The sequence below is a fragment of the Geotrypetes seraphini genome, chromosome 1 (genome assembly GCF_902459505.1).
Source record: "Geotrypetes seraphini chromosome 1, aGeoSer1.1, whole genome shotgun sequence".
Taxonomy (NCBI): Eukaryota; Metazoa; Chordata; class Amphibia; order Gymnophiona; family Dermophiidae; genus Geotrypetes; species Geotrypetes seraphini.
Window position 1 is genome coordinate 474,544,681 of NC_047084.1, and position 22,090 is coordinate 474,566,770.

Sequence of the window (22,090 nt, forward strand, 5' to 3'; positions counted from 1 at the left end):
TCATTGTGTCTACCTATAGCTTGCCACCTCTTTCCCTCACCCCTTCCAGTATCTAACTCTATCCTCTTCCCTCAATCCAGCATGTGCCCTTTTTTATTTCTCCTCCCCACTTCCTTCCAGCGTCTTCTCCCCCTCTCCTTCCACTTCCATTCAGTCTGCCCCCCTCTCCCCCACACTTCCATTCAGTGTCTGTCCCTCCTCTCCCCCCCACTTTCATTCAGTGTTTGTCCCTCCTATCCCCCACACTTCCATTCAGCATCTGTCCCTCCTCTCTTCCACACTTCCATTCAGTGTCTGTCCCCTTCTCTCTACCCCTTCCATCTACTGTTCACCCTCTGTCTCGCCCCTTCCATTCTCTGCCCTTTCCATCCAGTGTCCCTGCCCTCTCTCTCTTCCATATGGTATCTTCCTTCTTTCTATGCTCCTTCTATAAACTGTCTCCTTTGTACATGATTCATTTCAGCTTCACCCCCTCTCCATTTTTTTGTCTCCCTATACTCTGGAATCTCTCTCTTCTCCTTTCCTTTCTTTCCACTCCACCTCATGGTCTGGCATCTCTATCTCCTGGCATGCATGGTCTCCTGGTCTGGCATGGTCTGGCATCTCTATCTCCTTCCCTCCCCCATGCCCTGACATCTCTTCCCCTTCCTGCTCTGGCCCCTTCCTTTCCCTCTGGTCTGGCATTTGTTTCCTATCTCTTCCCCATGCCCTGGCATATTTCTCCTCTCCTTTCAACTCCCCCCTCCCCCTTCATTATCTGGCATCTCCTCTCCTTCCTTTCTCTCCCTCCCTTCTTCCTTCCTTTCCCAAGTTCTGACATCTGTCTCCTTCCCCCCATGCCCTGGCATGTCTCCCTCCCCCTCCATGGTCTGGTATCTCCTTTCCTTTCCTTCCCTCCCATGGACTTGGCATCTCTTGTTCCTCTCCCTTTTCCTTCTCCCTCCTTCTGTGTTAGCATGCCCCCTATCTACCTATTACTCCAATATCCAGAACCACCTTTTTCTTCTTATTGCATCCACCCCGTGTCCAGCATCTCCCACCTGTCTTTCTACTCACATCATGTCTATTTTTTTCCTTCACCCTACAACCTCCATGTCCAGAATCTTCCTGTGTTCCTTTTTTTCTTCCTTATCTGATTTAGCAGCTTTCTCCCCTTTCCTGAGCCAGCCAACCCACCATCTTCCCACATCCCATTCCAGTATCTCCCCTCTTTCCCCAACTTAATAGGCCTGAATGGTATAGAAGTCCCTCAGAGTGTTCCAGTGTTGCTGCGAGACTGGAGGTGATTCTTAGCTGCCATCAGCCCTGCCGCTCTCGATCCCGCCCCCCTCTGAAGTGACTTCCTGTTTTTGAGGGGCGGGCTCGAGAGCAGCAGAACTTAGAGCGATGCAGGCAATTTCAAAAGTCCCACGGCGTCTCTCTTTGCTTTTACTGTCCAGTTTAGTATTACTGGCGCAGCCAAAGGCAGGGCTGATGGCAGCTAAGAGAGCTGTCTGGATCATGGGGCCCCCTTGCCATTCCCTAATGCCTGCCCTGAGAATAGGAAGGGTGATTCCGGACCTGGCGGGCCCCCCCTGACCATTTTGGCGCTTTAGGGAGGGGAGGAGGGAGGCAGGTTTTAGCGCGGGAGGGGAAGCGATCACCGGTCCCTTGTCCCCTCGCACAGCTTCGGGATGCTGTCCCTGAAAATGGGACATTTCGGCGGCCCGAAGCAGTGGGTTGGGACAATGAGACGTATGGTCACCTTAGTCATGGCTGGCTGCAGGACCTTATAGAAATGTGACACACACATACACACCTTATGGGTAAAAGTTAACAATACTTTATTTATGTATACCAAAAAGGCTGTAGTCAGCTCTGTTATTCACAGGCTTTGTCCTTTTAAGAAGAGTACCGGTATCTCTCTCTCATAGTTCCAGTCACTACTCTTCATGGGGATGGCAAATACTGCAATCTCAGGTCCATTCTGGACACACACTAAGGCCAGGATTCTCAAAAAGCTGCCGAAGGTTAGTCACCAGTAGGTGCCTATATCACGATTACTGGCGACTAACAAGGGTTTTAATTGTTTCTAAATGGTGCAATAATTAGTCACATCATTAAAAACAAATTGAAACCTAATCAAAACAAAATATCAGGCAATGCTAGGCTGCCTCCCAGACAGGTCCATGGTGCCTAACATCGCCTAGTAATGTTGAAGCCCGGAAATGGGCTTGTTTAGGGAGCGGTGCTGGTTTTCCTGTTCACTAGACAATGCTAGCAATTCAGGAAGGACCCTAGGTGCCGGAAATGTAGGCCTGTAAAACTCTGGCCTACATTTCCAGCACCTAGGGTCCTTGGGAGCCACGATTCTGGAAACGGTGCCATTTACAGAACCTGGGCCTAAACTTTATGAATATTCTGCAAGGTTCTCTCATACCAGAAAGAGTGATGTCAGAAGGAGAGCTGAGGTGGTACGTGCAGGAGGTAGGAGAAGCTGCTTGCTGCCGGTGAAGATTTAAAAAGGTGGGTGAGAGGAGGAGAGGTGCCGGCGCCCCTACCAAGATGGAACCAGGTGTGCAAGAAATTAATGTTAGCCTTCTATTATTGCAGATAGTTGGCAGTAATTGGAATTTGTGTATGCAACTTTTTATACAATTTTACCAAGCATCATCTTGTACAGAAAAGTGTGATCAAGACATTCCAACTTAAATTTACTTTCAAACTTGAAAGATAAATCACTCAGACTATTATAAAGAGAAAACAACTTCACTTAATCACACACCAGTCCTCTAATTTATTTTTATTTTTTTTTATTTATTTATTCAATTTTCTATACTGTTCTCCCAGGGAAGCTCAGAACGGTTTTACATTAATTTATTTAGGTACTCAAGCATTTTTCCCTGTCTCTCCCGGCAGGCTCACAATCTACCTAATAATAATAATAATAATTTATTTATATACCGCCCTACCGCAAAGTTCTAGGCGGTTCACATACGTTAATAACTTTATACAAACAATTAATAAAAATACAGTACTCTAAATAGTACTAAAATTATACAATAAGGATACTAAAATTAGTAAAAATTCTAAAATTATGCAGTAAAAGAATAAGATACAATTTGCTAAAATACAATGAAAGTCCTCAAGAACCTTCTGGCTATAAGATCAATATACTATTTGCCTGTCATTATTCTGGAACATCAGTTTACAAATTTACCTTAAATGTACATTAAAGAGTAGAATAGTTAAGTCCAAATATTCATCGAGAGCACATTAACTACTGCTGAACTGAGAACTAATCATTATTAGGCGCTGTTGTTACTTCATTCTCAAGACGTTTCATTAAGAGAAAATTTATCAAATGAGACGGGTCTACAAACATATTTCAAAGAACGATATCTAATAACACATTTGCATGGATATCTTAAAAAGAAAAGACCCACTATTTGAGTCACTCCAGGTTTCAAAATTAAGAATTCTCTTCTTTTTTGAGTCTCTCTGGAGACATCTGGAAATTGTGTGTGCATCTTTTTGTGCACTACTCTATAATGACAAAAACAAAACAAACCCCCACGGGAAAGAAGAAACCTCTCCAGATCTAACAACAAAAACAAGAAGTAGGGGTTGATCAATGGCTACCATCAAAGAGTCTCAGAACCAATAGAAAATATACAACAAAATGTTATTGACAAAAGCCCAAGGCAAAAGACTTGACACAGAGCTGTGTTTCAGTGGGGTCACCACCTGCTTCAAGAGTCAATCAGTCTCTTAGCACTTAGGCAATGCTGAGCCTTCAGGCTGTGCAGGATTCACAATAATATATCAATAATGATGCAAAGATGCATAACGCAACCAATGCAATCCATAGCAAAGGAGCTATCTCGGTGTCTATTGTAACATCAGGCTCTCAAATCCCCTAGTGTTTAACTCAAAAGGGGGCATGGCCAAAGGCAGTGCAAGGAAGTTAAAAAAATTGCATACATTATTATACAATGCATCTTTCCTGCATTTAAATGCCAAGACGCCCGCCCCAGCATTAATACCAGGTTTCAGCTAGTGAAAATACCGGTGCTTAACTTGGGACACAAGAATCAGCTCTAAGTGATATTCTATAGATGGTGCTTAACTTGACATACTGTTTATAGAATAGTGCTCATGATGATTTTTCAGGGCTATTTATAGCATTTACCTCTTAGTTTATGTATTTATTTATTTATTCAATTTTCTATACTGTTCTCCCAGGGGAGTTTAGAATAGTTTAATTTATTCAGGTACTCAAGCATTTTTCCCTACATGTGGGTGTGTCACAGGTGTGTCACCAAGGGATGTGCACAATTTATCAGTTGTGTGCTTTGCATGGAGCACTTAGGTATGCCTATCTACACCAGTCATTGTGCTGTTGAAAGTGGGTGTGCTTAGCATTAGTACTGTCTTAATTTCTTTTCGGAAGGCGCCATAAGACAACATGGCTCCGCTAATATAGTTACCCAACCAGGACTGTTGTTTACTTGCTTGAATAGCAAGCATCCTGTCTAAGAAAGACCTAACTATAGACCCTAAAATCTTTGGGTATGCAAATAAGTTACAATTCCTGGTTACTCTCACAGGGTTATATATGCTGGCACTCCCCATGGGCCAAATTCTGTACATGGTGCTAAAACAATCAGCACTGATTCTATAAAACTCTCCTGCTATATATAGAGTTGCACATAGCAGCCATAGACATCTTAACATTTAGGTACACCTATTTAGGCTAAGGAAAGCCAGGCCTAAATGCCTGCACCTAAGTTGTGCATGGATCAGGCATATTTTATAAGTGCACCTCACTTTTAGGAATGCCCATGATCTGCCCATGCGCCTTCCCTGGCCATGCTCCCTTTTGAGATTCACACATTAGAAGTGATGCACACCAATTAATTAATTTCTAATTACTATCAATTATTAAGTGTTAATTGTCAGCACTGATTGGCTTGTTAATTAAAGTTGCATGCACAAATTGGATGTGTGCACCGATTTGTGCATGCAACTTATGGCACCATAAACAGAATGTGGGGGGTGTATATATATACAAACCAGCTCAGGCAGCCTCTGATCACTCATGAAACAGCTGATTGTCAATGCTCCCTGGCATTGCAGATGCTCTTTATAGTTCTGCTCCATAGCCCCATATGTGCAATACCTGATCTTTGTTTACATTGTAATTAATCTTCCTACATCTTGGGCTCCAGGGATCACCGTTGCAACCACCAGCATCAGCCACAGCAGGAATCTGTGTCCTGAACAAGTCAGGTGGTCACACTAGAAAGTTGGAGGCCTGGCACCGCCACTGTGCTTCACGGTGACAGCAAAAACAAGAAGACCCGAGTGACCATGTCCAGACTGCGAAGGAACCTGATTATTTAAAGAGTTGTACCCATCCCCAACCACTATAATTAAGGGGGGGGGGGGGGGTTGAAAACTAAAAGAACACATATTAAAAACAAAGTGCATTTTTATGTCATCCTTTCGATCAGGCATCTTCCCCAAGCACGGGAGCTTCCATTAAGACCCTGACAGGGACTTGATAAGTTAGGACAAATGTTAAAATACACACAAACCAGCGTCCAGTTACAGCGCTGGCAACGCCACAACAATTCTTAGCCTCTTTTTTTTTTTTTTTTTTTTTGCGATTGCGAGACTATTTTTAGTCCTGGCCGCTGTCAATTGCAAAGGTTTTATGGCAGAGCCCCCCCCCCCCCCGTTTTTTAAAAAAAATTTCCCCCTCCCACTCGCCCTTGTTAACAGCCTGCCAGTTGTTGAACACTGTAGAGAGCAGAGAAGGGGAACCGAAGTTCCCGTGAGGAAAAACCAGCAAGGGAGAAGCTCTCTGAGCGGGAGCTATTGAGAGAAACAAACAGTGGGTTCACCTAAAAGGCTCCGACCAATCCGCGGATTAAAAAAGATCAAAGGCGCAGGAAATCCCGCCCAACCCTACTCCCAAAGGCGGAGGCGATCGCGACCGGGGAGACCCCCCCCCCCAGGGGATCGGGCTGCGGGGGTGGGGGAAGCCCAGCCTGGGAGGAGCCCGCACCTCTCGGGGAGGGGAGTAGGGGGGGGGCACGGCACAGCCGCATCGCAGAGGCAGACGCGCGAGCGGCGCCATGGAGGTGACTCCCATCCCCGTGCTGACCGTGCCCACCGTGCCCTACGAGGACCAGAAGCCGGGCGGCAGCGGGCTGCGCCGGGCCACGGCCGTGTTCGAGAGCCGCCGCCACTACCTGCAGAACTTCGTGCAGAGCCTCCTGGCCTCGGTGGACCTGCGCGACCGCCAGGGCTGCACCGTGGTGGTGGGCGGCGACGGCAGGTACTTCAGCCGGACGGCCATCGAGGTCATCGTGCAGATGGCCGCCGCCAACGGGGTAAGATGCCCCCTCCCCGGCTCTCCGCACCCCCGACCCCTTGCTGACCCCCCCCCCCACCCTCGCGCCTCTGCCCCCCGCCTCAGGTTAGCCCAGTTTTCTTTTCTCTCGTCTGACCTGTGTCAATTCCTAACAGTTATCCAGGGAGGTCATGGAAATTCTTTTCGTGCACTCGGATGTTACACCTGATTCTCCCATGACATTCATTTTTCCCCCTGATCATCCTAAAATCATACATTCTTATCTTATGTTGACAATTGGACATCCTGTCTGATTTTTAGTGTTGTGTTGTCATTAGTTGCAGAGAATCTGAGGCAACCTGCCTTCCCCCAGTGACCATATAAAATCAGCCCTTTTCGTGGGTTTACCACAAAGCCTATTGCCATATCCATTTTTGGACGGAACTCAAGCCCAGCCTTGCCTGCGACGTTTTTGTGGTTTCTCTGTAATGGGAAAGGGCTCAGCTTGGAAACTAATTTGGGAGAACAACTTGAGAAAACTAGGACACATTGCGGATTGTTCTGTGCGTCCCCTCAGGGGAATGAAAGTGGAGGAAATGTTTGTACCAATGGAAATGATGTGAGAGGTATCTGAAGAATGTTGCTAAATGTAAATGAAAAATAATAATAAAAAGCAGTGGATTAAAAAAAAAATGGGAGACCAATATTCTCCCTAACGGGAAACCAGAGATCTGAAAGTCACCATAAGAAAAAACCACTCAAAGGTTTTAAAATAATTAACTTGCAAGGAAAGCAGTATAGGTTGTCTTTTAGAGACTTTCCCCTTCTGGTGCTAGGGAGTGTGGTAGGGAGAGGTTAAAATTTCATAAAATCCCAGACATTGAGCAGTGAGGCTTTAGTTCTTACTTTGGGTTACTGATAGTCAGGCAGGGGGATATAAGCAAAATTAGGTGAAAAAAATGCTTAATGTGACATGAAGACTATGGGTGCCTTTTTTTTTAAAGAATATATACAACATATGTATTGGTACCAGCTATACCACAGTTGCTTTTGTGTGTGTGTGTACTTGTGTTTTACTGATATAAACTCCTTCATTATGGGGTATATTCTTTAGTTGTTACCATACATTCTGTTGGGATAAAATCTGTTCCTATTATAGTATTATACACAGTGGGAGCCTCTACCTAGCACCTCAGCAGCATGGGGGTAAAAGAAGCAAGTTCCAACATATATCAGTTCAGCAACCTGGTGTGACAGGGCAGAAAATCACCGCTGGCTAAAGCAGTGGTCTCAAACTCAAACCCTTTGCAGGGCCACATTTTGGATTTGTAGGTACTTGGAGGGCCTCAGAAAAAAAATAGTTAATGTCTTATTAAAGAAATGACAATTTTGCATGAGGTAAAACTTTTATAGTTTACAAATCTTTCCTTTTGGCTAAGTCTTAATAATAATATTGTCATTTATAGCTAAAGAGACATATGATCAAGAAAACTGTTTTAGTTTACTTTTGTGATTATGATAAACATACCCAGGGCCTCAAAATAGTACCTGCAAAGGGTTTGAGTTTGAGACCACTGCTCTAATAGCTCTTCATTGACTTGCAAGCCATTACCAGTAGCTTACTGAACCCTTCCTTCAGCAGCTGTTGAAAGTCTCCAGCTCTAGCCTGGCCACAAAGAATGAGGCTTTGCTGGTACTCGAAGCAGGTCACCTGCTTGGCACCCACTGGGCTCTGAGGCCAGATCTTACAGCTGTTTGCTTTCCCAGATTTGATGCCAGATAAAATAATAGCTTCATGTGTTCAATCCTATGGCTCCACTCTGTTGGAATAAAGTACCCCCCTCAGAGAGGACTAAGTCAATTGCTTTTCCTAGTTCATCAGTAAGAGGGTGACAAGGATGCTGCAATGTCTGAGGAAGATTCCAGCATTCGCTGAGGTGTAATAATAATAATAATAATTTATTTTATTGTATACTGCCCAACCAATAGTTCTGGGTGTTTCACAACAGGAAATGATACAGCACATGATACAGTTTCATAGAACACACTATCTACGTACAGTCTAAGATTATATGTTAAAAGTAATACAATTTTTAAAACATACTACTACAATTATTAAAAATTAAAACATACTGTGTAGTCAGTCCTGTACAATTCAGTCACTTTATAAAAAAACAGAGAAAATAATTTATTAAGTGCGCAAATCCTCTGGGATCTGTTGTCCACTGGCAACAGGCAGTGGTCCCTTAGGTGGGAGTGTATTAGGAAAGCCTCACTGTGCACCACTGCCAAAATGCACAAAATCTGGCTAAGGTATCACATACAGTACAACACATGCTGGTGAAAAAGGAAGTTTTAAATGCATGCATGCCCAGTAGTTTTCTAGGAGGGAATATCCATCCATTAGAAATAGTACGGACAAATACTTGGACTTATTATTCTTCAGCTACGCTGATTTACATAAGAATGTAAGAACATAAGAATAGCCAGGCAAATGGTCCATCTAGCCCAGTATCCTCTTTCAAACAGTGGTCAAGTATTTGGCAAAAATCCAAATAGTAGCAAAATTCCATGCTACCAATCCTAGGGCAAGCAATGGCTTCCCCCATGTCTGTTTGAATAGCAGGTTATGAACCTTTCCTCCAGGAACTTGTCCAAACCTTTTTTAAACTCAGATACGCTAACCGCTGTTACCACATCCTCTGGTAATGAGTTCCAGAGTTTAATAATTCGAGTGAAAACATATTTCTCCTATTTGTTTTAAAAGTATTTTCATGTAACTTGTTTGAGTGTCCCCTAGTCTTCATGCTTTTTGAAAGAGTAAAAAAAAATAAAAATCGATTGACTTTTACCCGTTCAAAACCACTCAAGCTTTTGTAGACCTCAATCATATCTCCTCTCAGCCGTCTCTTTTTCCAAGCTCAAGAGCCCTAACTTCTTTAGCCTTTTCACATATGAGAGGAGTTCCGTTCCCATTATAGACACTCTTTGAACCTTTTCTAATTCCGCTATGGGGCTCATTTTCAAAAGAGAAAAATGTTCCAAAAATGGCATCAAGTGGCATTTGTACATTTTTTGTTGTTAAAACATCCAAATCACCATTTTTGAAACACATGTTTTTTAGACGTTTTTCTATTCTGTAAGTCTGAAGTGTATCGAAATCTCAAAGAGGCATGTTGGGGCATGTTGTTGTTGGGATTAGGGTGGACTTATAATTTGGGTGGTTTTCTGCAATAATGGAACACTGCAGAAAACGTCCAGGGCAAAACTTGGACATTTGAGACTGGACCTGATTTAATAATGATTAAGTGCCAAAAGGTGGCTAAACTGGTCAGATGACCACTGGAGGCATGATCAAAATGTGTCCAAACTTATATCTGCTGTCTATATTTTACACTATGGCCCCTTTTACTAAACCGCGATAGCAGTTTTTAGCACAAGGAGCCTATGAGCATTGGGAGCAGCGCGGGGAGCAGGGAGCAGCATTGGGAGCAGCATTGGGAGCAGCTACCTGTGCTAAAAACTGCTATCATGGTTTAGTAAAAGGGAAGGGGGTATATTTGTTTATTTTTGTAGAGTTGTTACTGAGGTGACATTGCATATTTTAAAATCATCTGCCTTGATCTCTTTGAACCCCTCCCCCCCCCCCGAATATAAATGATAATTAACATTTTCTCTGCGTACAGTGTACTTTGTGTTTTTAAAAATTTTATTGTTGGTAGATCATTTTGGCTTGGTCATTTTAAAAGTAGCTCGCAAGCCAAGAAAGTGTGGGCATCCCTGCTCTAGGGTATACATGTTCATGGCTTCCAGTCTCTCCTCATATGTCTTCTGGCGCAAACCTCCTACCATTTTCATCACCTTACGAGGTGACACCAGGAAATTCTTTTTCACTGAAAGAGTGGTTGATCGCTGGAATAGTCTTCCACTACAGGTGATTGAGGCCAGCAGCGTGCCTGATTTTAAGGCCAAATGGGATCGGCACATGGGATCTATTCACAGGGCAAAGGTAGGGGAGGGACATTAAGGTGGGCAGACTAGATGGGCCGTGGGCCCTTATCTGCCGTCTATTTCTATGTTTCTATGTTTCTATGTTTCCTCTGGACCGCTTCAAGTCTTTTTATGTCCTTCGCCAGATACGGTCTCCAGAATTGAACACAATACTCCCAAGTGGGGGGTCTCACCATCGACCTATACAGGGGCCTCAACACCTTCGAGCTGAGTCGGTCCAACGGATGGCCACTAGGATGGTCGCGGGGCTCAAGGGTCTCTCATACGAAGAAAGACTGGGCAAACTGCAGCTCTATACCCTAGAGGAGTGCAGGCAAAGGGGTGACATGATTGAGACATTTAAGTACGTCACGGGTCGTGTCGAGGTGGAAAATGATATATTCTTTCCCAAGGGACCCTCGGTCACAAGGGGGCACCCGCTCAAACTCAGAGGAGGGAAATTTAGTGGTGACACCAGGAAGTATTTCTTCACAGAAAGGGTGGTAGATCACTGGAACAGACTTCCGGTGCAGGTGATCAAGGCCACCAGCGTGCTCGACTTTAAGAATAAATGGGACATCCATGTGGGATCCCTACGAGGGTCGAGTTAAGGAACTAGTCATTAGCATTCAGACTTAATGGGGTGGGTCAAAAGAGTGGGCAGACTTGATGGGCTGTAGCCCTTTTCTGCCGTCATCTTTCTATGTTTCTATGTTTCTTCTACTGGTCATGCCTTTCATATAGCCTAGCATCCTTCTGGCAACAGCTACCGCCTTGTCACACTGTTTCTTCACCTTTAGATCTTCAGACACTATCACTCCAAGGTCCCTCTCCCCATCCGTGCATATCAGCCTCTCACCTCCCAGCACATACGGCTCTTTCTGATTTCTGATCACTAAATACATTACTCTGCACTTCGTTGGCATTGAATTTTAGTTGCCAGATATTAGACTATTCTTCTAACTTTTGCAGATCCTTTTTCATGTTTTCCACTTCCTCCTCGGTGTCTGCTCTGTTACATAAGAACATAAGAACATAAGCAGTGCCTCTGCTGGATCAGACCATAGGTCCATCTTGTCCAGCAGTCCGCTCATGCGGCGGCCCATCAGGTCCAGGACCTGTATAGTGATCCTTTATCTATACCCCTCTTTCCCCTTTTCCTTCAGGAAGTTATCTAATCCCTTCTTGAACTCCAATACTGTACTCTGTCCTATGACACCTTCTAGAAGCGCATTCCAGGTGTCCTTTGGGTGAAGAACTTCCTAGCATTGGTTCTGAATCTGTCCCCTCTTAATTTTTCTAAATGCCCTCTCGTTCTTGTATTTATCGAAAGTTTGAAGAATCTGTCTTTCTCCACTTTCTCTATGCCCTTCATGATCTTATAAGTCTCTATCATGTCCCCTCTAAGTCTCCACTTCTCTAGGGAAAAGAGCCCCAGTTTCTCTAATCTTTCAGCATATGAAAGGTTTTCCATACCTTTTATCAAGCGTGTCGCTCCTTTCTGAGCCCTCTCGAGTATCGCCATATCTTGGTATCATCCGCAAAAAGGCAATCTTTTCCTTCTAACCCTTTGGTAATGTCGCTCACATACATATTGAACAGGATCGGCCCCAGCACTGATCCCTGAGGGACTCCACTACTCACCTTTCCCTCCTTCGAGTGAATTCCTTAACCACCACCCTCTGGCTTCTGTCCGTCAACCAGTTTTTAACCCAGTTCTCCACTTTGGGTCCTAACTTCAAGTTTGTTCAAGAGCCTTCTATGAGGAACTGTGTCAGGCTTTGCTGAAATCTAAGTAAATTACATCTAGCATATACCCTTGATCCAATTCTCCAGTCAACCAATCAAAGAATTCAATCAGATTGGTCTGGCACGATTTACCTTTTGTGGTAAATTGTGTGGTAGAAACCTCTACCTTAGTTTTGTAAAAGTCAGCATTAAATTATTTAAAATGCTTAATTGGTACCAATATCAAGCAATTAGCCACTCAAAATTGGAGTAAATCAAAATGAATTGCTTTCTAGGTGCTTAACTTGCTAGGTGCTTACCAAGTTCAGCTAGGTGCCTAGTCTAAGGTGCCTACCAGAAAGTGGGCAGAAAGGGCAGATTAGTGGGCAGAAAGGGCAGATCAAGATTTTGATGCATTATGGATTCAATTAGATTTGGCAACTGCATTCGATACTGTGTCATATAAAAATCGATATTTATGTTAAAGGAAGAAGGAGTGGGGTCAACAGTATTGAAATGGTTTACAGTATATCTTATTTTTTTGAATCGCTCCTGTAAGGCGTGCTGGAAATGTTATCAGATTGGTATGTCCCCTGAGGAAGGTAGTGTTCTGCCGAAACCAGAATCCTAGTTGGACTTCCCATAAGAACTTTCAATAAAATTCCTTGTGTTGTATTGTGACATCGGCTTTGCCTTTCTTTTGTTTTGCTTCTCGCTGTGTTGGGGCAAAGGAAGACTCCTCTTTTTTCTATCGCATTGGACCTATAAATAAGACAGAAGGTCAAACTAAGTAGTAAAAATTTATGCTTGTGGTTTACCTGTTATCCACTTATTTAAGCTCTTGATTCTGGTAAGCGAGTGAATGTAACCCTTAGGGCTCCTTTTACTAAGCTGCGTGACTTTTCATCACACGCTAAACCCCCGCGCTGGCCAAAAACTACCGCCTGCTCAAGAGGAGGCGGTAAAAGGAGTCCCTAGTTTCATTAACGTACTCACCATTTCACACATTGATTCTGAATTGGTGCTATTGTTCTTCCTTTGTTCATTCTTGTGCCTGAAGAAACACGCAATTGTTCAATTTATAGCCTTTTTTTTTTTTTTTAGTGCATGAGAAAAGACTGGTTTCGTTAAACAAGAGGATTGTGATAAGAATTTGTAATTAAAATAAAAAAAGTTAGCACTGTATTTGAACATCGCTCTGAGTCTATGAATTGTTCTGAGTCCATGTTATCTTTGTGTTTTTGAGTCATATTACCTAAAGTGGTTTTGGAAGCAGTTTATCAATTTTTGAGACACGAACTCTGTGTTTTTGTTTTTTTTATTTTAATAATAAAAAAATAAAGCTTGAAAGAGTAAGAAATTCCCTCAGTAGCAAATATCTTTTTGGTACTGGAAGAGAGAGGCTATAAAACTTTAGGCTGGAAATAATTTTTGGGAATGAATAATTTCTGTTATGCACAGAAACTTTAAAGCTTGACACAAAGGAAAAAGTATTCTGATGTAGGTTGTTACTTACTCAATTGTTTTCCCACATTTCAACCACTAGAGGGAGAGTGCTACAGTGCCAGAGAACATAGGGAATTCTCACACTTCGACCAGTCCAATGCATGGCAAAGTAGTCTGTCTGCGGTCTGACCAGAAAGCCTTCAAAACCATTCTTGTTTTTAGAAAATAGTTTTTATTTCTCATCTTCTTTCTTGTTTCTGGAATATTCAGTTTTCAGCCAGAGCGCCTGTCAAAAGTTCTTACTTTCAAAGCATTCAATAGGTTTGGCAGCTGTCAACAAGACTGAGGGGTAGGATAAAGAACTGGTTTCTTTTATCAGGAGAGTTAGATTGGATTTTTGTTTTATTCTGTAGTATGCATGGCCCTAAGTTCCCTGATAAAAAGCAGAAAAAGAAGCCCATGCATGCAGCAGAGTAAATTCCATGATGGAGTCAGTTGGTCGGGTCTGGCAAAGAAAATAACAGAGATAAGGGCTTCTTAACAAAAGCATGGCTGGCTTCATGACATAGCAGCACTGCTAAGGAGTTCTGGGTTCAGTTCCCAATTCCTAACTCCTATCCCATGAGCTAGCAGGCTTGAGATGCTGAAAAGATAGTAATCACGTATCTTCACCTACTGAAAGTCCCAGACAACATTTATACAGACAATTATTATGCCAAAAACTAACAGAACTACAAAGCGACGTTAGTGATGAGGCATGGAACAGAGTAAGCCAGGCAGTGGTAATGGATAGACTGAATACACCAAAAGCTGCTGACACCATTAGTGCTTCCATATTTCTATAATTTTGTTTGTATCTGTATTGTAGTCCTTTGTGATTCGCCGTTTTGAATTGATTCACTTCAGTGAATTGATGCAAATCGATTCACTTTCTAAAAAAACCGGACTCACTTATTCAGTGAATCCCGACATACCTCGGGGCCTCCTAACAGCGGTGGCAGTGACAGGTTTGGCACTTGGTAGAGGCAGTGTGGTGAACAGGAAACCCTGGTGGGCAGGCCACAAGAAACCTGTTCACTGCTCTGCCTCTACTAAGCCCATCACCACCATTGCTGCTGCTACTTTAGGAGGCCCGAAGAGGGGTAGGGGGGCATGGTCAGGAGGTGATGCACAGGGGAATAGGAAGGATGGAAATGTAACCCCTCCTTCTTTGATTATCAATTCTCACTCTCTTCACCTTCTGTAGTCAGGTTACCTTATAAGTCAAAGTGAGAATGTTTCTAAAAAGAGGGAAAAGTTAGCATAAAATATAAAATTTACCCTAAATAAAAGATACTGGGTGAACAATAAATGAAACCTTTTAAACAAATACAGGTTTTAAAAGTTTTTGTTAGTTTATTTATACAAATCTAACAAAATGTATATATCTATATAACTTTAGAATAAGTTTCCATATAAAATCTTTCTCAAATAATTTAGTTCTTTGAAATAATTTTTTCCTCACAGGGTCCAGGTGTTCTTTTTTCTGCAGAGCCGTTGGGTACCAGCGCTTCTTCTTTTCAGGAGATTCAGCTTCAATAAATGGAGCACCTACTCCCTAACTAAAAAAAAATCCCCAAAGGAAACAAAACCCTATGACACCCTGAAATTTATATTTATTTCTTTACTTTTGACTAGCTACCCAGAGAAAAAAATGGATAATTAAAATTTCCCTAAACTTTTTCCCACCCACAATGTATCTTAATCTATAGACTTATGTCCAAGGTTATAAATCAAATGATTATCTAAACCAAAATATTTTAGTCACAGAATTCACTCCAATTCACAGCTGGTTTTTATAAATAACCAGAACTCATCAACAAATGTTTCCTCAGCACTACTTCTTACAACGTCAGAAAGATACTTTCTATCCTGTTTTCTTAATGTTAACCAGGACAAAATTAATTTAACTGTTACTACATTCCATTTAAATACAAGAGCTCTGCACCTCAACACAAAAGTGACAGAGAATCACTGTATGACATAACCAAACACAGCCCTTGCCACAAAAATAGGCCAGACTTGAACCTAATTAACATTAGCCAAAAATCCACTATAAAATCTTTTTCTATTCTCAGGCAACCAAGACCAACCTGTCTTCCAGACTGATAACCACCCAATTGCTCTCTCTGGCCATTTTAAAATTCTCCCCAGCACTACTGACTTCTACATGAGGTCATCAGACCTGTTGCAGACATCAGCAGTCTAGCATTCCAACAATCAGTCATGCAAACACAGCATTATCTTTGCTGAACAACAACAACAACAAAACTTTTAACATTAAAATATTCGAGGAAAAAACCTCTGTCAGGTCTCTCCTGCCCTGGGTCAACTATAACATTTATTTTGTAACCCATGGTTACAGAAAGCTGCTGCACAGGGGGATGGGAGGGAGGGATGGAAAGCTTCTGCACATGGGGGGGGGGGGGGAGAAGAGAGGAGAGAGGAAGAATTGGTGGAGATGGATGGAGGAGAGGAAGGGAGAGATGCAACAGAGGTAGAAAAGGGTGTGAGAGAGATATCCTGCATATGGTGGAGGGGAGGGAGACATGCATGGAGAAGAGAGAGGGAGAAATGTTGGACATAGGGTAGAGGGCAGAGAGAGAGAGAGAGAGTGCATGGGAAGAAAGAAATGGTGCACATGATAATGGAGGGGAAGAAAGAAGAGATGCTACATGGAGAGGAATAGAGAAGTTTGACCCAGAGTGCAAGGTAGGGAGAGCGAGAGAGATGGTACACAATGGTAAAGAAACAGAAATGTTGGATATGGTAGTGGAAGGGAAGGTACAGAGATGGAAGATGGATGATGAGCATAGAGAAAGAAGAAAATGCCAAATGGGCAGGAGACCCTGGTGAGTGAGTTAACTTAAGACAAACATAAACCAGAGCCTGGGACCAACATGATTTGAATGATAAAATGACCAGACAACAAAAGGTAGAAAAAATAGTTTTATTTACTATTTTGTGATTACAGTATGTCAGATTTGAAATGTGTATCCTTGCAGAGCTGGTGTTAGACAGCGAATATCAGTAGATAACTTGCTAAACATTACTTAGCCAGCCGTGAGCTGTTCCTAACTGGCTAAGTACTGCTGAATATCTGGGGGGAGGGGCTGTCTTCATTCACAAAGACCAATAAGGATTGCCACCATGCCCGCTTGCTGTGTTGCGCATTTTCTTTTCTGTGGCCCTTTGGAAGCTGCTTGTAAAGCCGAAGTGAGGTTTGTGTGGCTGAGGTGCAAGAAAAGTGGGCATGCCAAAATTGCACACTGTCCATTGCCTCCCCTGCTTATCTGTGACACACTGGATGTGCCACACAGGGATGCCTCTCTGCTTGGGACTCTCCTGGCTTATTTGTACTCTGCTGGAGACACACAACTAGCTAGTCTGCCTCTATGAGCAGAGCTGGTGGTAAAGCATGCTGAGTCCTGTTATGGGAAAAAAGGAAGCCACTGAATATGGAATGATAACTAAAAGAGAGACTTTTCTTGTTTATAAAGCATGATTGCTTACAGTGTGCCAGGGGACTCAGGGTGAAATAGCTGCTTATGATAAATGAAAGTGTTTGCAGGAAGCAGATCCTGTATGCCTGCCAGTTTCTGCTTCTTGCTCTGTGAGCCAAACATGGAAAACACTTTGAGCCTTTACTGGCCACACATTCCGTGAATTAACAAAAGGTACTGTTAGCTGTACCATGCATTCAGGTGACGGTGAAACATATATCAAACAATACTAGAAAAGCAGTCCAAAAACAAGTTGAAAAGTGCATACTTACCCTATCATAGGGGGTAGGCAATTCCAGTCCTCGAGAGCCGGAGCCAGGTCAGGTTTTCAGGATATCCACCATGAATATGTATGAGATGGATTTGCATGCACTGCCTCCTTAAGATGCAAATCTATCTCATGCATATTTATTGTGGATATCCTGAAAACCTGACCTGGCTCCGGCTCTCGAGGACTGGAATTGCCCACCCCTGCCCTATCATATAGAATCAGCTCTTCAAAATGATTGGGGTCGCTAAGCCCAGTGGAAATTACCCCTTCTTGAACAGTTGAGGAGTTTGCCCAATATTAGGGATGCTTGAGTACCTACAGAGCTGGCTCTTATGCAGAGTCACACAGTGCTGCATCTCCCCTTTCTCCATTTGCAGACTCAGTCTTGCCTCTGTGGTGGACTCAATGGGGAGAGACATGGTAAAGTGTGTTTCAGTAGAACCCAGTGTATATGAAGTGTGTCTTTATGTATATGAGGCTACAGAGAGTATGTGGGGATGTCTGCTGGATAAGGAAGGTGACTGTGGTTATAGCTGTGGTGTGAGCACAGACTTTATGTGCCAAAAGAGTTATAATTGCGTATCTCCTACTCTGACGCAGTACCAGAGCGAAATGGTGGCATGCATTGTCGGCAGGGAGAACTGAAAATCCAGAGACCAATGCAGCGCGAGCCTGGCAATACATTGAATGGCAAGAATGACAAGATAATAATAATAATAACAGTTTATATACCGCAGGACCGTGAAGTTCTATGCGGTTTACAATGATTAGAAATGCTACACGTTTAGTGAATAAGCAAAGTTACAGATTGAATGAGTAAACAAAGTACAGATTTAGCGATAGGTGGTTCTTGCGCTCGGTTGTTAAGGACTAAGATTGAATGGGTTGGTCTCCTAAGTATTTCAGGAATAGATGTGTTTTCAGGTGTTTCCTGAATTCTCCATAGGTAGTAGGCACAAGCAATTGTTCAAGGTCTTTACCCCATAATGCTGCTTGATGTGCGAGAAGATGTTGATGATGACTTTTAAATTTACAACCTCTAACCGGTGGAGAAACGAAGTTCAGGTGTGAGCTTCGCTTGTGTCTGTTGGTTGAGAAAGAGAAAAGGTCTATGTATTTAGGGGCTAAGCCATAGAGTACCTTGAAGTTATTTCCTGCGGACTTTTCAGATAATCATTGTAGAGCACCGCACATTTTGAGAACTCTAAAGGAAGATTTATTTGAGCTGTCATAGTAGCATAATAACATAGTAAATGATGGCAGATAAAGACCTGAACGGTCCATCCAGTCTGCCCATAAGTTATACTCATTCAAAAATACTTGATTAGATTAACTTGTCTCTTCTTTGATATTTCTGGGCCGTAGACTGTAAAGTCTGGTATTGTCCTAGGTTCAAAATGCTGAAGTTGCCATCCAAACTTACTCCAGCCTATCCAACCATCCCGTTGTTTGCAGGATATCTACCGTAAAGTCTGGCCAGTAACATCCTCCTGTTCCATATTAGTGGAATTCACATTGATGCCCGCCCTAGCCCATCCTATACCGAATCACTATATATGGAACACAGACCGTGCAGGTCTGTCCAATACCGGCCTTAGTTCTTTAATTTACATCCTTCATTTTCTAATTAGAGATCCTCTATTTTTATCTCACGCTTTGAATCAGCCAAAACGTATAAAGTGGGATAACTATCAATAAGGATTTTTTGAGCCTGTGAAGTTTCTTCCCTTTCTAGCACTGCAAGATATGGTAAGTTTTGGCGGCGTGCAGGGATCTGAGGCTCCTTCCCCTTTGATAGAAGTATGCCGGGGATACCCAGTCTAAAGTTACAAAAGATTTAAAGAGAGTTTGTGAATAGTTAAGCTCTGGAATGCGTTGCCAGAGGTTGTGGTAAAAGCAGATAGCGTAGCTGGTTTTAAGAAAGGTTTGGACAAATTCCTGGAGGAAAAGTCTTTAGTTTGTTATTAAGAGATGGGGGAAGCCTCTGCTTACCCTGGATCGGTAGCATGGAATGTTGCTACTCTTTGGGTTTTGGCTAGGAACTAGTGACCTGGATTGGCCACCTTTCCTGATCACTTTCCTAACACTGTCTGGTCGCTGTATCTCAAAAAGATATAGCAGAATTAGAAAAACTAAAGAAGGGTGACAAAAATGATAAAAGAAATGGGACGACTTCCCTATGAAAGGCTAAAGCGGCTAGTACTCTTCAGTAGAGAAGAGATGGCTCAGGGGAGATATGATAGAGATCTATAAAATACTGAGTGGAGTGGAAAGGATAGATATGAATCGCTTGTTCACACTTACTAAAAATACTAGGACTAGGGGGCATGAGATAAAGCTATTAAGTAATAGATTTAAAACAAACCAGAGAAAATATTTCTTCACACAATGTGTAATTAAACTCTGTAATTTGTTGCTGGAGAAATCAGTTAGCTTTAGCGGGGTTATAAAAAATGTTTGGATAATTTTCTAAAAGAGAAGTCCTATAGGCCATTATTGATGGTTTTGGGAAATCCACTGCTTATTCCTAGGATAAGCAGCATAAAAACTGTTTTACTACTTGGGATCTAGCTAGGTACTTGGGACCTGGGTTGGCCACTGTTGGAAACAGGATATTGAGCTTGATGGATCTTATTGCAATTTTTAAGTTCTTATGTTCTTACTAGTGTTTAAGCCTGTTACATTAACGAGTGCTAGAATAGATGTCTATCTGTCTTTCTTTCTGTCTCTCTCCAGCCCTGTCTTTCTTCCTTTCCTTCTCTCTTTCCCTCTTGCTGTCTAGCTTTCTTTCTTTCTATCTCTTTCCCTCTTGCTGTCTAGCTTTCTTTCTTTCTATCTCTTTCCCTCTTGCTGTCTATCTTTCTTTCTATCTATCTTTCTTTCTGTCTCTCTCTCTCTCCCGCTGTCTATCTTTCTTTCTGTCTCTCTCCCTGCCCCGTCTATCTTTTTTCTTTCTTTCTGTCTCTCTCCCTGCCCATCTATATTTTTCTTTCTTTCTTTTTCTTTCTCTCCCTGCTCCCTGTCTCTTTCTTTCTTCCTTTCTTTCTGTCTCTCTCCCTCCCACTGTCTATCTTTCTATATTTCTTTCTGTCTCTCTCCCTGCCCATCTATCTTTTTTTCTTTCTTTTTCTCTTTCTCCCTGCTCCCTGTCTCTTTCTTCCTTTCTTTCTGTCTCTCTCCCTCCCACTGTCTTTTTTTCTTTCTTTTTGTCTCCCTATCTGTCTATCTTTTTTTTCTTTCTTTCTGTCTCCCTGCCCTGTCTATCTTTCTCTCTGCCCCCTTCTATCTTTCTTTCTGTGTCTCTCCCTGCCCCCGTCTATCTTTTTTTTTTCTTTTTCTCTCTCTCCCTACCCCCAGTGCGCACTTCCGCACTCCTCTGTGCTTTCACTTTCTCTGGAGTGGGGGGGGGAGGGCTCTTTTAGCCCCTCGCTCGCCGAGGTGGTGATGGCCACCCCATCCGTGTGTACTCTCTTTCTCCTACCTGCCTACCTAGCTGGGGTCCGCTCACATCCCCGCTGTCTTCTAACTTGTTCCCTGGATCCTCTTCTTCTTTTCCCAGCCTTACTCTTCCCAGCTTCTTCTGCTCTTCCCGGACTGCTGCCTCATCTTTAGCGCTGCCAGGAGCCCTTGAGGGATTGCTGCAGAGTCGCGATTAAACCTCTGCCTACCTGGGATCGCAACAGGATTTTTATAGGATTTAGTAGGATTTTTGGCAAAATTTGAGTGTCATTGTTGTGTACCCTGGGATCGCAGCAGAGCCACATCCCTGCCTGCTGTTCTCTCCCACCTGGAAGTTCTCGGACCATGACCCCAAGGCCGGAAAATACCCCCCCTCATGCTTCCACCCAGGGCGGTCCTCCCTCCCCCATTAATAGGCCTGGTCCTCACTGGCTCCAGCATTGCAGCGTTGCCGAGGGAGGCACAGAGGCACAGAGTTTCAAGTGCGCATGCGCGCTAAGGGTTTTATTATTATAGATTGCCTAAATTTTGTAAAAGTTATACCCCATTTAATAACCTAGGCGGCTTCCAAACAACATACATAATCTTTTTAAAATACATTAATACAGCCTAATATCTGCCCTTCTGCTCAAGCCCTCATTCTCTCACATAAATATACTTACAAACAGCTGTCTTTAATAATTTTTTGAAAATTGTTCTACCAGCACACAAATGCATTTGCCCCGGTAAGGCATTCAAGAATTTTACCCCAGCTGTTGAAAACATATGAATCGCCTCAAGTATTACTGATTCAGCAATTTTTTAACTCCCCTTCCCCTCCGTACTTTCTCTGGAGACTTGTTGGTGAGTGGTGACATCACCTTTTGAAGAATTATTCTGTTGTCTTCCAGTACCACATGGTGAATGTGAATCATAGAAGCATCCAAACTCCCACATTCCTGCTAAGGAGCTTCAAGCTGTGTTGGAGTGTATATGGGGGGGTTTGCTGTGATATGTTAATTGGGAGGGACAAACAAGTTGCAAGGAATTGAATCACACAGTTGAAATGCAGTATCATAGCATCAGCTCCCGCTGGAAGGAGTGCCGGTGCAAAACTCACGCAACTTGTAGGTGCTTAGTGGGAATGCTGGTGCCAGTAGCATGCCTTCAGGGAAAATGGGGTACAGGGTATCTTGGGGAAAGTCAGAGGACCACATTTACAGTTAAAGAGAAGTGCCATTGATTTCCAGGCCTTATAATGAAGAACATTGATTTAAGCTATTCTGTGACTTATTGGGGGAGGGGATAGGAGCAGGAAAAAGTGAGGACTGCATA

The 22,090-nt window shown here is 43.0% G+C and overlaps 1 protein-coding gene across 1 annotated transcript in view; it reads left to right on the plus strand.

Moving 5' to 3' along the window:
• Nucleotides 1–6,037: 6,037 nt before the first annotated feature.
• PGM5 (phosphoglucomutase 5) overlaps nt 6,038–22,090 on the plus strand; it is a 179,788-nt gene continuing 163,735 nt past the window's right edge. The window contains exon 1 of the mRNA XM_033924888.1: nt 6,038–6,380. Within this exon, the coding sequence (XP_033780779.1) occupies nt 6,123–6,380 (258 nt within the window). The 5' untranslated portion in view covers nt 6,038–6,122. The remainder of the gene's footprint in view (nt 6,381–22,090) is intronic.